Source organism: Trichosurus vulpecula, chromosome 8, assembly GCF_011100635.1.
Source record: "Trichosurus vulpecula isolate mTriVul1 chromosome 8, mTriVul1.pri, whole genome shotgun sequence".
NCBI classification, from domain to species: Eukaryota; Metazoa; Chordata; class Mammalia; order Diprotodontia; family Phalangeridae; genus Trichosurus; species Trichosurus vulpecula.
The window spans coordinates 130,264,918-130,277,211 of NC_050580.1; the positions used below are offsets into that span (position 1 = coordinate 130,264,918).

The 12,294-nt window shown below is 37.5% G+C and overlaps 1 protein-coding gene across 2 annotated transcripts in view; it reads left to right on the plus strand.

Moving 5' to 3' along the window:
- Positions 1 to 12,294, plus strand: part of CHD2 (chromodomain helicase DNA binding protein 2) — a 135,253-nt gene that overhangs the window by 96,641 nt on the left and 26,318 nt on the right. Inside the window, exons 29-34 of one of the 2 annotated variants that reach the window (XM_036734619.1) lie at positions 2,988 to 3,126; positions 3,351 to 3,501; positions 4,550 to 4,672; positions 5,794 to 5,922; positions 6,444 to 6,584; positions 7,659 to 7,793. In XM_036734619.1, coding sequence (XP_036590514.1) covers positions 2,988 to 3,126; positions 3,351 to 3,501; positions 4,550 to 4,672; positions 5,794 to 5,922; positions 6,444 to 6,584; positions 7,659 to 7,793 — 818 coding nt within the window. The remainder of the gene's footprint in view (positions 1 to 2,987; positions 3,127 to 3,350; positions 3,502 to 4,549; positions 4,673 to 5,793; positions 5,923 to 6,443; positions 6,585 to 7,658; positions 7,794 to 12,294) is intronic. The other variant, XM_036734620.1, reaches the window with a different exon arrangement.

Sequence of the window (12,294 nt, forward strand, 5' to 3'; positions counted from 1 at the left end):
TAGAGAATTCTCACATTCTGTGTATACTGAAATGCTCTTTGGAAAAAGTTTTTAAGTTCAAAATTAAAAAGAAAGGAGATGTCATTACTGTGTGTGGACTAAGATCTAATTTTTTTGCATTCTCTTGATGACTAAATAACATCCTATATTTAAAACAAATATAGTCTAGCAAAACAAATTCAGACAGTGGTGATATCCAAAAATGTATATATTTTAAATTCTACACCTGGATTCCATCACTGCACTGTCAGTCGGTGGTTTCCATGCTTCATCATAGGTCTAATAGTTATGTGGTTGGTCAGAGTTCGTAAGTGTTTCAAAGCTATTTTTCTTTACAGTATTGTTTTCATTGTCAAAATTGTTCTGATTCTATTCACTTCATGCTACATTAGCTCATACTTCCTAAATTCTCTGAAATAGTCTCTTTAGTCATTTCTTATGGTGCAGTAACATTCCATTATATTCATATGACACAATTTATTTAGTCTCCCAGTTGATGGGCACTGGGCACTCCCTTAGTTTTCCTCCCTTTTCCTTTTTCACTCCCCAGGACTATCTATCCTCCATCTTAACCCTCCTCACCTGCTTCTGTGTTGTTTTTTCTGTTTGTTTTTTTCTCTGTTGAGCATTTCTAAACCAAACTCGTGTGTGTGTGTGTGTGTGTGTGTGTGTGTGTGTGTGTGTGTAACCCTTTTTCCAAATTATGGAGAATAAGTTCTACCTCATTTTTTCTTCCATTATACTGTAATACAAAAGTGGGGAACCTGTGGCCTTCTAGGTCTTGGATGCAGCCTTTTGACTGAGTCCAAGTTTTAGAGAACAAATCTTTTATTAAGGGGATTTGTTCTGTGAAGTTTGGATTCAGTCAAAGGGCTGCACTTGAGGACCTAGAGGGCACATGTGGCCTCAAATCCGGAGGTTCCCCACCCCTGCTAATGTACTTTATCATCTTTCCTTTTCTTTAACCTCTTAAAACACTCAGAACAAAACTAATTCCTCCCCCAACCTCTTCTATATATGTTTTGAAGACATTAAGATTCTGACAACACTTGTTTCTCCTCCCCCTATTAGAATGTTATCTCATCATCAGTATATAATCTTTCTTAACTGCTTGAATAAATTTATCTTTCTAAGGTTTTTCTTAACTCATGTGTTTGCATTTCAGAGTTCCTACTCAGTTTTGATTTTTATATCATAAATGTTTGAAAGTCCTCTATTTCATTAAAGGTACATTTTTTTTTACCCTATAGGATGATATTCAGCTTTGCAGGGTAAGTTATTCTTGGTTGTATGCCCATATGTTTTGCCTTTTTCAGTATTGTATTCCAAGATCTCCTTTCATTTATAATAGAAACTGCCAGGTCTTGTGTGATCCTGACTGGTCCCTTAGTACTTGAACTGCTTCTTTCTAGATACTTGCAGTATTTTTTCTGTAATCCGGAAGCTCTGTATTTAGACTATGACATTCCTGGGACTTTCGCTTTTATGAGGTGATTTTTATTTTTATGTTGCCCTCTAATAGATGTGGGCAGTTTTTATTTATGATTTCTTAAATTATATTATCCAGGCTTTTTTTTTAAATCATGGTTTTTAGGGAGTCCAGCAATTCTTCTTCTTGACCGGTTATTTTTTTAATATCAGGTATCTTACATTATGTTCTATTTTTTAAAATCTTTCAATATTATTATAACATTTTTTGTTGTCTGATGGAGTCATTGATTTCTCTTTGGTCTACTTTGGTTTTCAGGGAGTCCACTACTTGGGTAAGGCTTACAACAAAGTTATTTTTTCTCCTCATTCTTTCCTCAAGAGTTTTTATTTTATTTTTCATCTCTTGCTTCATTTTTTCTAAGTATTGATGTAGTTCTTTGGGAACATCATTTTTCCTTTGAGACCTTGTATTTATTATGGAGTTACTCTCTCCTACTTTGGATTTTTGGGTATCTCTGGGTCCATAACAATTCTTAGTGGTTGGTATCTTCAGTTTACTCATCTTTCTAGCCCTAGTTCCTGAATTTGGAGCTTTGTGCCAGAGCCAGACTCCACTCCCTTTTGTGCTCTTAGGTGAGATGGTCAATCCTACTGGTCTTGACTTAGGTCACCTTAGTTTCTACACTGATATTCACCTCCAAGGTTCTGTCTTTGCTTAGAGCATGTGTAGTTTTTCGCTTCCCCTGGATCTTTGATATTCAGCATTCTGGTTCTTCAAGACTTTGTATGGTGTTTCATGTCAGAGTGTGAGGGATCTTAGAACTTCTGGGCCTGAGTATTCTATTCCAAACATTGCCAAACCCATTTACTTCCAAATTCTGCAGCGTTAGTTTCTGAGCACCGTGGGGCTTTCTTGTGGGAGCCCTTCATTCTTGTTACCTCCAGACATAGAACCTTACATGCTACAGGTATCTCTGGCACTTCTCACTGGGAAAGTTCTGTGTTGTTTCCTATATACTGGTACTACATTCTAATGGATTCTCTTTCCTATTGCCTGTTGGCTTCTAACTGAATTTTTGTGCGGTCTTAGGGTGGATGAAGTCACTGTAGTTTTTCTTTGGTTTTATTTTTATTTAGTATGGTACTATCCTTAGTTTTTTTTGCTAGAGTAGCTATGTTGGAGCTGTACTGCCTTCCTCTGTTCAGGGAACCATTTTGTTTGGAAGTCCTGTTAATTTTTAACACCTCCAAAATCCTCTTCTAGTTACTAATTTTGGAAGCAAGAAAAATCGTATTAAAATTTGAAAAAAAATTACCACTGAATAAAGAAATCTTAAATATTTAACTTCTAAAATGATTTGGGGATATTTCCAAAAATGTTAATTGAATATTTCATTTACACTTTGTACCTGTGAACTAATCAGAGGCAAGGAATCTAAAATGAGGAAGTAAAAGCTTGGGAGAAGGAAGTTAGTGGTTGAGATATTTACCCTTATGTGTTCCATGATACTTGATTAAACATTGTTTTGCACTAATATGAAACTGATGTGCCTCAGGGAAAGGACCAGGAAAGAGAAGGGGCCCTACTATCAAGATTTCTGGGGTTCAAGTCAATGTTAAATCTATTATTCAGCATGAAGAGGAGTTTGAAATGTTGCACAAATCTATTCCTGTGGACCCTGAGGAAAAAAAAAAGTGAGTATATGTGTCTGAGTTTGTATAGGTGAGGTAGATTTCACTTTGAAGTTTGTTTTGTGCACATGTTTACTATTTTTAGTGTATTTTAAAATAAGTGTAAATTACATAATGAATTACCTTAGTATATTAAAATACTGTGCCTGCGCCAACAAAAATTTCTTTTAGAAAACATTCAGAGAAATTTCTCAACAATATTCTTTTTTTTTTTATGATTCCTTCAGATATTGCTTAACCTGTCGTGTCAAAGCTGCACATTTTGATGTAGATTGGGGAGTGGAGGATGATTCTCGTCTGCTCTTGGGCATTTATGAACATGGCTATGGCAACTGGGAATTAATTAAAACAGATCCAGAACTTAAATTAACTGACAAAGTAAGTAACTCTGTAAGACATCTAGCAGATTTTTTTTAAGTATTGGTAAATGATTTAATATTGAAGAAGACAATTCATTGACATTTAACATTAAAATCAGAATAATTTTGTGAATGATTTCTTGTCGTTAACCAAATTCCTAAATCCTTTTGAAATTGTGGGAAAGACTTACATATTGTAGAGTTTTAAAGATCAGATTTGTTAGCGGTCAAATACCCTTACAATTAATACCAGAGAAAGGTTTTTTAAGGCCCATTTGGCGGCTCGTTATTTCAGGCGATGTATTCAATAGAAACCAAATTCTCTCATCACACACAGACACACAAAAATGCTTTTTGGCGTTTTTTGTAATGGCATTTGACCTTCAGCTGAAACCTATCTTCTGACATAGTACAAATCATTCTACATAAATGTTACAGCAGTGGTTTTAAAAAAAGGTTGTGAGGAAAGTAGGAAGGCTTAGATTTCAGCAGACCAGTTTTAGTGTTGTGCTCCTGGCAGGGCTTTTCCTGGCACGTCAAAACAAAACAATGCTCATCCAGTGTGGTTTTTCAGAGGGTGAAAACACCCTGCCATAAACACTGAGTTCAAATTCAAGTCTGGGCTAACAGGTCCAAATACTCTAGCAGGGAATGGCTCATATCCTGGAATAGCTCAGTGCTCTCTGGCAATGCTCTAAGAAGCATTTTAAATCTAAAATGAAGCTTTAACCTAGCTCCAGGGATTCCCTGCTCCTGGAAGGAGGAAATCCACGACGGCTGGGATGCTCTAGCAGATGAAGCCAACAAGCTCCCCCTACCTGAGTTGTTCTACCCTGTTAACAGCACAGGTAGGAGCCAGTGGGAGAGCTGGATTTCTCCATCCCATTTTATAAAACGAGAACAGAGCATAAGGGATTTTAGTGTTTGGGAGCCCTGGAAAAGAGACAGGTTCTGAGACTTTTTGGGGGATGGGGAGGGAAAAGCATTTTGTTACTGCATTAGAGTATTTCCTGGCCTGCTAATCTCAAAATGGGGTGGTGGTTCTTTCTTTTTTTCTTTTTCCAAAGATATTACCTGTTGAGACAGATAAAAAACCTCAGGGAAAGCAGCTGCAAACTCGAGCTGACTACCTGTTAAAGCTGCTAAAGAAAGACTTGGACAAAAAGGAGTTGGTTAAAGAGGGTGAAGAGGTAGGTGAAGTTGACCAGTCTTTCGGCTGTTCCCAAGGGAAAGCTTCCGTAATTAAGTTGCTATTTTTGTAATGGTGAGAATGCTGTGGATATCATAAAAACCAGTCTTAACCCAGACTGAGACTTAGCTCCTTAACTTGCTTCCAAAGATAGATTTCTTTGAGGTTTCAGAGGATTAGTTTTATCATAAAATACAGAAGTTGCTTAAATCTAAGCTTGAGTTGATATTTGTGGAATTTTAGTGAGACTTTGCCTTGTGGACTAATGGCTTACCAGCCTTCTTATTCCCCAGTTACTCTGTCCTTCTACTCCATTCTTCTCCTTCTACCAAAACCCTGCCAGACTAGATGTTCTGTCACTATCTACAGTTTGGATGTAATATTAGGTTCCTGTAGTGGGCATATATGGGGTCCCCTAATCTTGTTACTCATTATATTATGTTTAGCTCTTGGTTATGGGCCATAGAAATGGTATTTGTGATTTAAAGGGACAAATGAACCAAAAACCTGTTTTTAATCAAAAATTTCATCCTCCTATTGACAAGGAAATTAATGAACTCATTTGAGATTTTTTATGTTCCCAACTACTGTGTAAAAAAAAAGTGGTTATAAGTATTAAAATGAATCTAAGTCACATTAACAGTAAGGGGGAGCAGCAACAGTGGAAAACCTAGTTGCCATTGGCTTATCAGCCCTAGGATAAGGGTTTTTTTTTTTACTTAGAGCACCTAAATTCTTTTAGGAATTATACCATTTCTTTTTTCTAAAGCTTGCTCTTAATTCCTTTTGAGTCTTTGCTGATTTAGATTTGAACAGTAAAACAGCTACAATTTTGAGGAGGTTTAACCTCATTCCAGGTTCTGTTTACGCTCCAGCTACATTTTTGGTTGGCCATTTCATTTTTAGTTACATCTTTAGCTGAGAACCCGCTATAAAAAGTACAGAGAGACTCATTAACAGAAAATTAGCTATTAGATTTTTTTTTTTTTGTGGCCAAAGCAATTCATTCAGTTGTGTGCTATGTATTGGTAGAGGAAATACCCATATGGTGGAAATCACACATACTTGAAGTACAAATATTGGAGTAAGTTTTACCATTAGTGGTTCCTTCCCTTTCAATAGACCAAATTAAAGAAGCGAAAGCCCCGTGTGAAGAAGGAAAACAAGGCTCCTAGAGTGAAAGATGAGCATGGAAATGAATTCTCATCCCCTAGGCATTCAGACAATCCATCAGAAGAGGGGGAAGTCAAGGTAGGGGCCAGATTTCAGTAGTTTAGAAACTTATTGTTTTGGGCTTTATAGAGAGAGTGGAAACAATCCATAGAATGCTCCTGTGTCTTAAACTTAACTAGTCAGAGAAGAACAGAGTTTACTTTAAGGAAAGGGAAAAGCACATTAGAGACGTTCACTTTGTAATTGGTTGGGGATAGAAATCTGGGATCTTTACTCTTATCATTGCTACAGAGTTTCAGGTATATTTTGGAATAATTGTTATAGGCCAAAATTGATCCATGTTTACACAACTGCAGTTAAAGACATGAGGCAATAGATGCGAGGCTACTCAGTAATCACCAAACATGTATTAAGTGTCTGCTGCATGCAATGCAGTTAGTGTATTGCAGGGCAGGGTACTTAAAAATAAATGTCTTTTTCTAGAAACATCAAGTGACCTTGGAACTTTGTTATGTTTTTCTAGATACTACACAAGTGAATGGTTGAATTAAACTTTGTGGCAAAAACTCATAGTCATGTGGGATTTCTTTGGTTCTTAGGATGACAGCTTGGAAAAAAGCCCCATGAAAAAAAAGCAGAAGAAAAAAGAAAACAAAGAGAACAAGGAGAAACAAATGGGTTCTAAGAAAGAAAAGGAAGGAGATAAGGAAAGAAAAAAGTCAAAGGATAAGAAAGAAAAGGTATTGTTTCCTTTTTATACATTCGTAAATATACATCATTTGGAATTGTCTTTTAGAAGTTGGAAATGATAATGAGGTTTTCATTCTTGGGGTCTCGAGTTACTCTAGAGATCTAGAGATGCTTGTCATTTTTGGAGAGATGGAGGAACCTCTCTTTTTCCAAAGAAGGAGAACACATTAAATACTCAGCATTTTATGGAATTACGATGATGTTTACTTTGGTTTTCTGCTATGTATTTTGGGGTGGGTATTTGGATCAGGGAAGCACATAGATCTAGAACTCGAAAGGGCCACATAATATAATCCCCTGATTTTATAGGTGAAGAAACAGTCTGAGAGAAGTTAATGGACCTGCCTGTGGTCATCCAAATAGCATTCTGAGATGACCTTTGGACACTGGTCTTCTGACCCCAGAGTCAATTCTCATGTGACAGAAAAAGGCCAGAGAAAGGAAAACATAAGTTGAAAGACAGGTGCCTGAAGCAGGTTCTCAGTCAATTCAGTGGAGAACAGTCTCCTTGACAAACTATAGGAAAGATTTGAATTACTGAAAATAACATTTGATATTTTAGCGTGTGGTGGATGAGAGCCACAGAATGGGAGAAGATAAGAGCTCTAGGAGCCTGATTTTAGAGGGATATGGTTGATTTCAGAAAAGCTAACTGGCTGTTCTGTGATCTCTAACTTCTTTATTAGAGTTGATAGGAGTATTATATCTGGAAAGCATAGAATCTATTGGGCCTTTGCAGGCATTGCTTCATTTGTCACTTTTGGATTATTTTTGAAGCATGATTTTTTCCTGGGTGGGGGTGCAGAAGTAAACATGTATTTTATGAAACTTAAGTTATCTTTAGGCGTGTAAATGGCAGAAGAGCAAACTGATTTCATTATCTCTATCTGATATTTAGGATTAATTAGTTTCATCTTCACTAATGGTGGGATACTATACAATATTTCCCTAGAGCTCAGTTTATCCTTTTGTAGTATGACAGCATAAATGATTTAATATCTGAATTTGACATAGTGATTGCTACATAGAAGAAAATGACCACACTTAATGATTTCTTTTTAAAGCCTAAAGCAGGTGATGCCAAAGCTGGAAATAAATCAAAAAGAGCTCAAGGTCCTGTCCATATTACCGCAGGAAGTGAACCAATACCCATTGGAGAAGATGAGGATGACGAACTGGACCAGGAGACATTCAGCATAGTAAGTAGTAAAACTGGGATAGCGTAGAGATTCCTGAAACAAAGCTAAGTTATTTGCCAGGACTCTGTTCCCTCAATCTATTCATAGATTCTTAATCTAGTAGATTAAAAATTTATTTAAATTTCTAATACGGTGCTTTCAAAATACTGAACTAGATCCCCTTATCTAAAGGACTTGTTTTGGGACCTGGTGGAAAAAAAAAAAGACATTTTCTTGTTCATCATTTCTTAGGAAAGGAGTTTCTGTCTTATCCTGAGTGAGAATGTTGAATTATCCATTAGTGGTATTTGCAGATCAGAAAACAGGAGTTCTTAGGATCCTGGGAGAAAGTTAAAACTCAGAAAATATTCACTGAAAGACAAAATCCTGTGATTCTGCTAGTTAACTTAGTCGAGGTGGCTAGGTGGTACAGTGAGTAGAGTGCTACTTCGGGAGTCAGTAAGTCTTGAGTTCAAATGTGGCCTAAGACATTAGCTATCCTGGGTATATCACTTAATCTCAGTTTGCCTCAACTGTAAGAAGGGAATCATAACAACATCTACTTCACTAGATTGTTGTAAGGATCAAATGAAGTAATATTTGTAAAACACAGTGTCTGGCAAGTAGTAGGGACTATGTAAGTACCTCTTCTTTTCCCCTAAAAAACACAAACAAAAAGGCAGGGCTCTGATGTGCCTCCACGGACTTACACAAGTTACTTCAAATCTCTTCAGCATATTATGTAAATTTTTGTTCCATTTAAATAATGGAATTTACTGAATTCTGTGGAGCAGAACAAATATTTGGATGGTGATATTTCGATGAGTAATATGAACTTAAAATATAGGCAAAAGAGTTTAAGACCATGGTTCTTTGGGAGGTCCTCTAGTATTTCAAGGAAACACAGGCAAATCTGGTTGATCACATAACAATAAAATCTGGTTTATAGGGCTGGGGAGCTAAATAAATATTTTTTGAGCTTAGTTAAATTGTATTGGTTCATTGTGTTGAAGAGCAAGGCTTGCTTGTTTCTTCAGAAATAACTCTGGGAAGAGGGGAGGAATCAATGGCAGCACTTTAGCCTGTTATTCAAACCCCTCTATAGACTGGTACCTCACACTACTTTTCAGTCTTCTCTCCCTCTACTCTGAATTATAGAATCAAAAATTTTAGAGCACATAGTTCAGTTTATACCTCAACTGGAATCCTGGGTACATCCTACCTTGATGACAGTTATCTAGCCACTGCTTTGATATCTCCAATAATGTGGAAACCATTGTCTCCCTTTTCTGGATAGCAATAGGAAGTTTTCCTTTACATCATACCTAAATTTGCTCTTTGCAGCTTCCTCACATTGTCCAGGTTCTTCCCTGGGTCTAACCAGAACAAGTCTAAACCCTTTCCCATATAACAGCTCTTCAAGTACTTGACAACAGCCATCATTTCCAGCCTCACACCCTCCCCATCTCTTCCCTTTTTTAAACTAAACGTCCCTCCATCTTTGAAATAATCCTGGTATAGCGTGAACTCAGTGGTGTCTACAGTTCTGGTTCCCTTTGTTGCCAGCATCATTGCGCTTTCCAAACTGTGGCATCCAAGCAGGACCAGAGTATTCCAGATGTGGGAAAAATAAAGCAAAATTATCTGTTCTTTATAGCTGGAATCTATGCTTCTCTTAATGTCATCAACTTTTGGGGGTAAAGTGTCATTATCTTCATTCATGTTGAGTTTACATTTCACTAAAAGCCTTAGATCTTTATGGACAGTTGTTTATTAATTATGCTGACTATTACCCTATTCTAGTTGTGTTGTCGTATTGAAGACTTTATCCCTGTTGAGCTCCTAATTCACCTATGCCTTAGCCTCTCCAGGTGCTTTTTGGGATCCTGACTCTATCAGTTAGTGTATTAGTCATTCCTCCCAGCTTGGTGTCATCTGTAAATCTAAAAAGTATGCTATCTATGCCTTTATCCAAGTTTCTGATAAAAATGTTAAGCAGCACCGATCCCTAAAGCATTTTACTGGAGAGATATCTTTTCAAGTTGAATTTCATTGTATTAGACCCAGCCCAATGCTCTTAGTCTGTCAAGATCCTTTTGTATCCGAACTCTAATCAACTGTTTTAGCTATCCCTAACAATTTTGTGTTACCTGTAAGTTTAAAGAGCATATGATAAATGCTTTATCTAAGTCATTGATAAGAATATTGAACAGCACAGGTCAGAGTAGAGAGGTTAAGTATTCCTATCGAAAAAAGGATATGAAATTAGCCTGGAATGAGCTGTTCTTGATGAAGCTGCCCCGCTGGCTCTTTGTAATTTACTGCTTCCCTTTCTAGATATTTACCAACCATCTTCTAATGACCTACATTAGAGTTTTCTCGGTATGAAAGTCAAACTAACTGGTCTAAATTCAACAGATTTTGTTCTCTTCTCTTTTTTGAAAATCAGACTATCTGCCTTTTCCCAATATTGTAGTGCCCTCATTTTCCATGATCTTTTAGATATCATTAGCAGTGATTCAGTATTCACATCTGCCAGTTCTTTCAGGATAGGAGAATGTAGTTAATTTGAACTAGGTGTCTTGAATTCTTTAAGGACAGCTAAATCCTTTCTTATTATCTTCTTACTTATCTTAGATATCAACTCTCTGTTAGTAATTTTTGTTTTGTCATTTTCAGTGTACAAATTATTCTCCTTTACAGAAAAAATGAAATAAAAATTCATTAGTTCTGACTTCTCCCTGTTGTCAGTTATCATTATCCCATCTGACCCAAGCAAAGGTTAGATCTTTTCTTTGATCCTCGTTTTTCTCCCAAAATAGCTAAAAAATCCTTATGTATTTTTTGTTAAAAATTTGTATGTTAAACACTAAAAAAGAACATTTTCATATATACAACAGAACACAAAAGTTTTCTGTATGAAAATGTAAGTCTCTATTTCATACCACTTTCTCCTTTAAAAAATACACATATATAGGGGGCAGAGCCAAGATGGCAACTGGAAAGCAAGGACTTGCCTAAGCTCTCCCTCAAATCCCTCTAAACACCTGTAAAAAATGTCTCTGAACAAATTCTAGAGCTGCAGAATCCATGAAATAGCAGAGGGAAAAAGGTCTCCAGCCTAGGAGAGCCTGGATGGTCGCTGGGAAGGGTCTATTGCATGGTGCTGGGAGCGGAGTGCAGGCCAGCGTGGGCCGTGCCAGGACAGACCAGAGTCAGCTGGCTGGAACAGGCCTTAGGTCCATGAATCATTGAGCTGTGGCAGTTACCAGATTTCTCAGCCCACAAATGCCAAAGAGCAGGTTAGTGGGAAACTGCGGGATCAAGTTTAGAGCTGTCCGGCCTCATCCCTGGGGGTGGTGGAGGTGGTGCAGTGGTGGCAGCAGCAGGAAGCTCCTGAGGCTGCTTGCAGAGCTCCAGAGTCCCTGGCTCACATGGTGGGAGGAATCAAGCAGGAAACCAGAGCGGGAGTGCAGGGCTTGCTTTGCCCTGCTTGGATCTGGTTGGAGGTTCTTGGGGGAGGAGGAGTGCTGATGTGGCAGAGCTTGTGGTGACAGGGGAGTAGAAGTAGCTCTGAAAACAGCAGCACAGCCCCTCAAGCTTGGGACAAAGCACTCTCTACAAGCAGTCATACCCTGACAAAAAGCTCAAAGGTCAAGTAGTTGGCTGGGAACATGGCCAGGCAGTGAAAAAGGATGCAGACTCAGACTCTAAAATCTTTTTTTGGTGACAAAGATGATCAAAACATATAGCCAGAAGAAGTCAACAAAGTTAAAGAACCTGCATCAAAAGCCTCCAAGAAAAATACGAATTGGACTTAGGCCGTGGAAGAGCTCAAAAAGGATTTAGAAAAGCAGGTAAGAGAAGTAGAGGAAAAATTAGGAAGAGAAATGAGAGTGATGCAAGAAAACCATGAAAAACAAGTCAATGACTTGCTAAAGGAGACTGCCAAAAAATATTGAAGAAAATAACACCTTAAAAAATAGACTGACAAATGGCAAAAGAGCTCCAAAAAGCCAATGAGGAGAAGAATGCCTTAAAACGCAGGATTAGCCAAATGGAAAAGGAGGTCCAGAAGACCACTGAAGAAAATACCACCTTAAAAATTAGATTGGAGCAGGTGGAAGCTAGTGACTTTATGAGAAATCAAAATATTATAAAACAGAACCAAAGGAATGAAAAAATGGAAGACTGTGAAATATCTCCTTGGAAAAACCACTGACCTGGAAAATAGATCCAGGAGAGATAATTTAAAAATTATTGGACTACCTGAAAGCCATGATCAAAAAAAAAAGAACCTAGATGTCATCTTTCAAGAAATTATCAAGGAGAACTGCCCTGATATTCTAGAGCCACAGGGCAAAATAGAAATTGAAAGAATCTACCAATCACCTCTTGAAAAAGAGCCCCAAAAGAAAACTCCTAGGAATTTTGTCGCCAAATTCCAGAGTTCCCAGATCAAGGAGAAAATACTTCAAGCAGCTAGAAAGAAACCATTTGACTATTGTGGAAACACAATCAG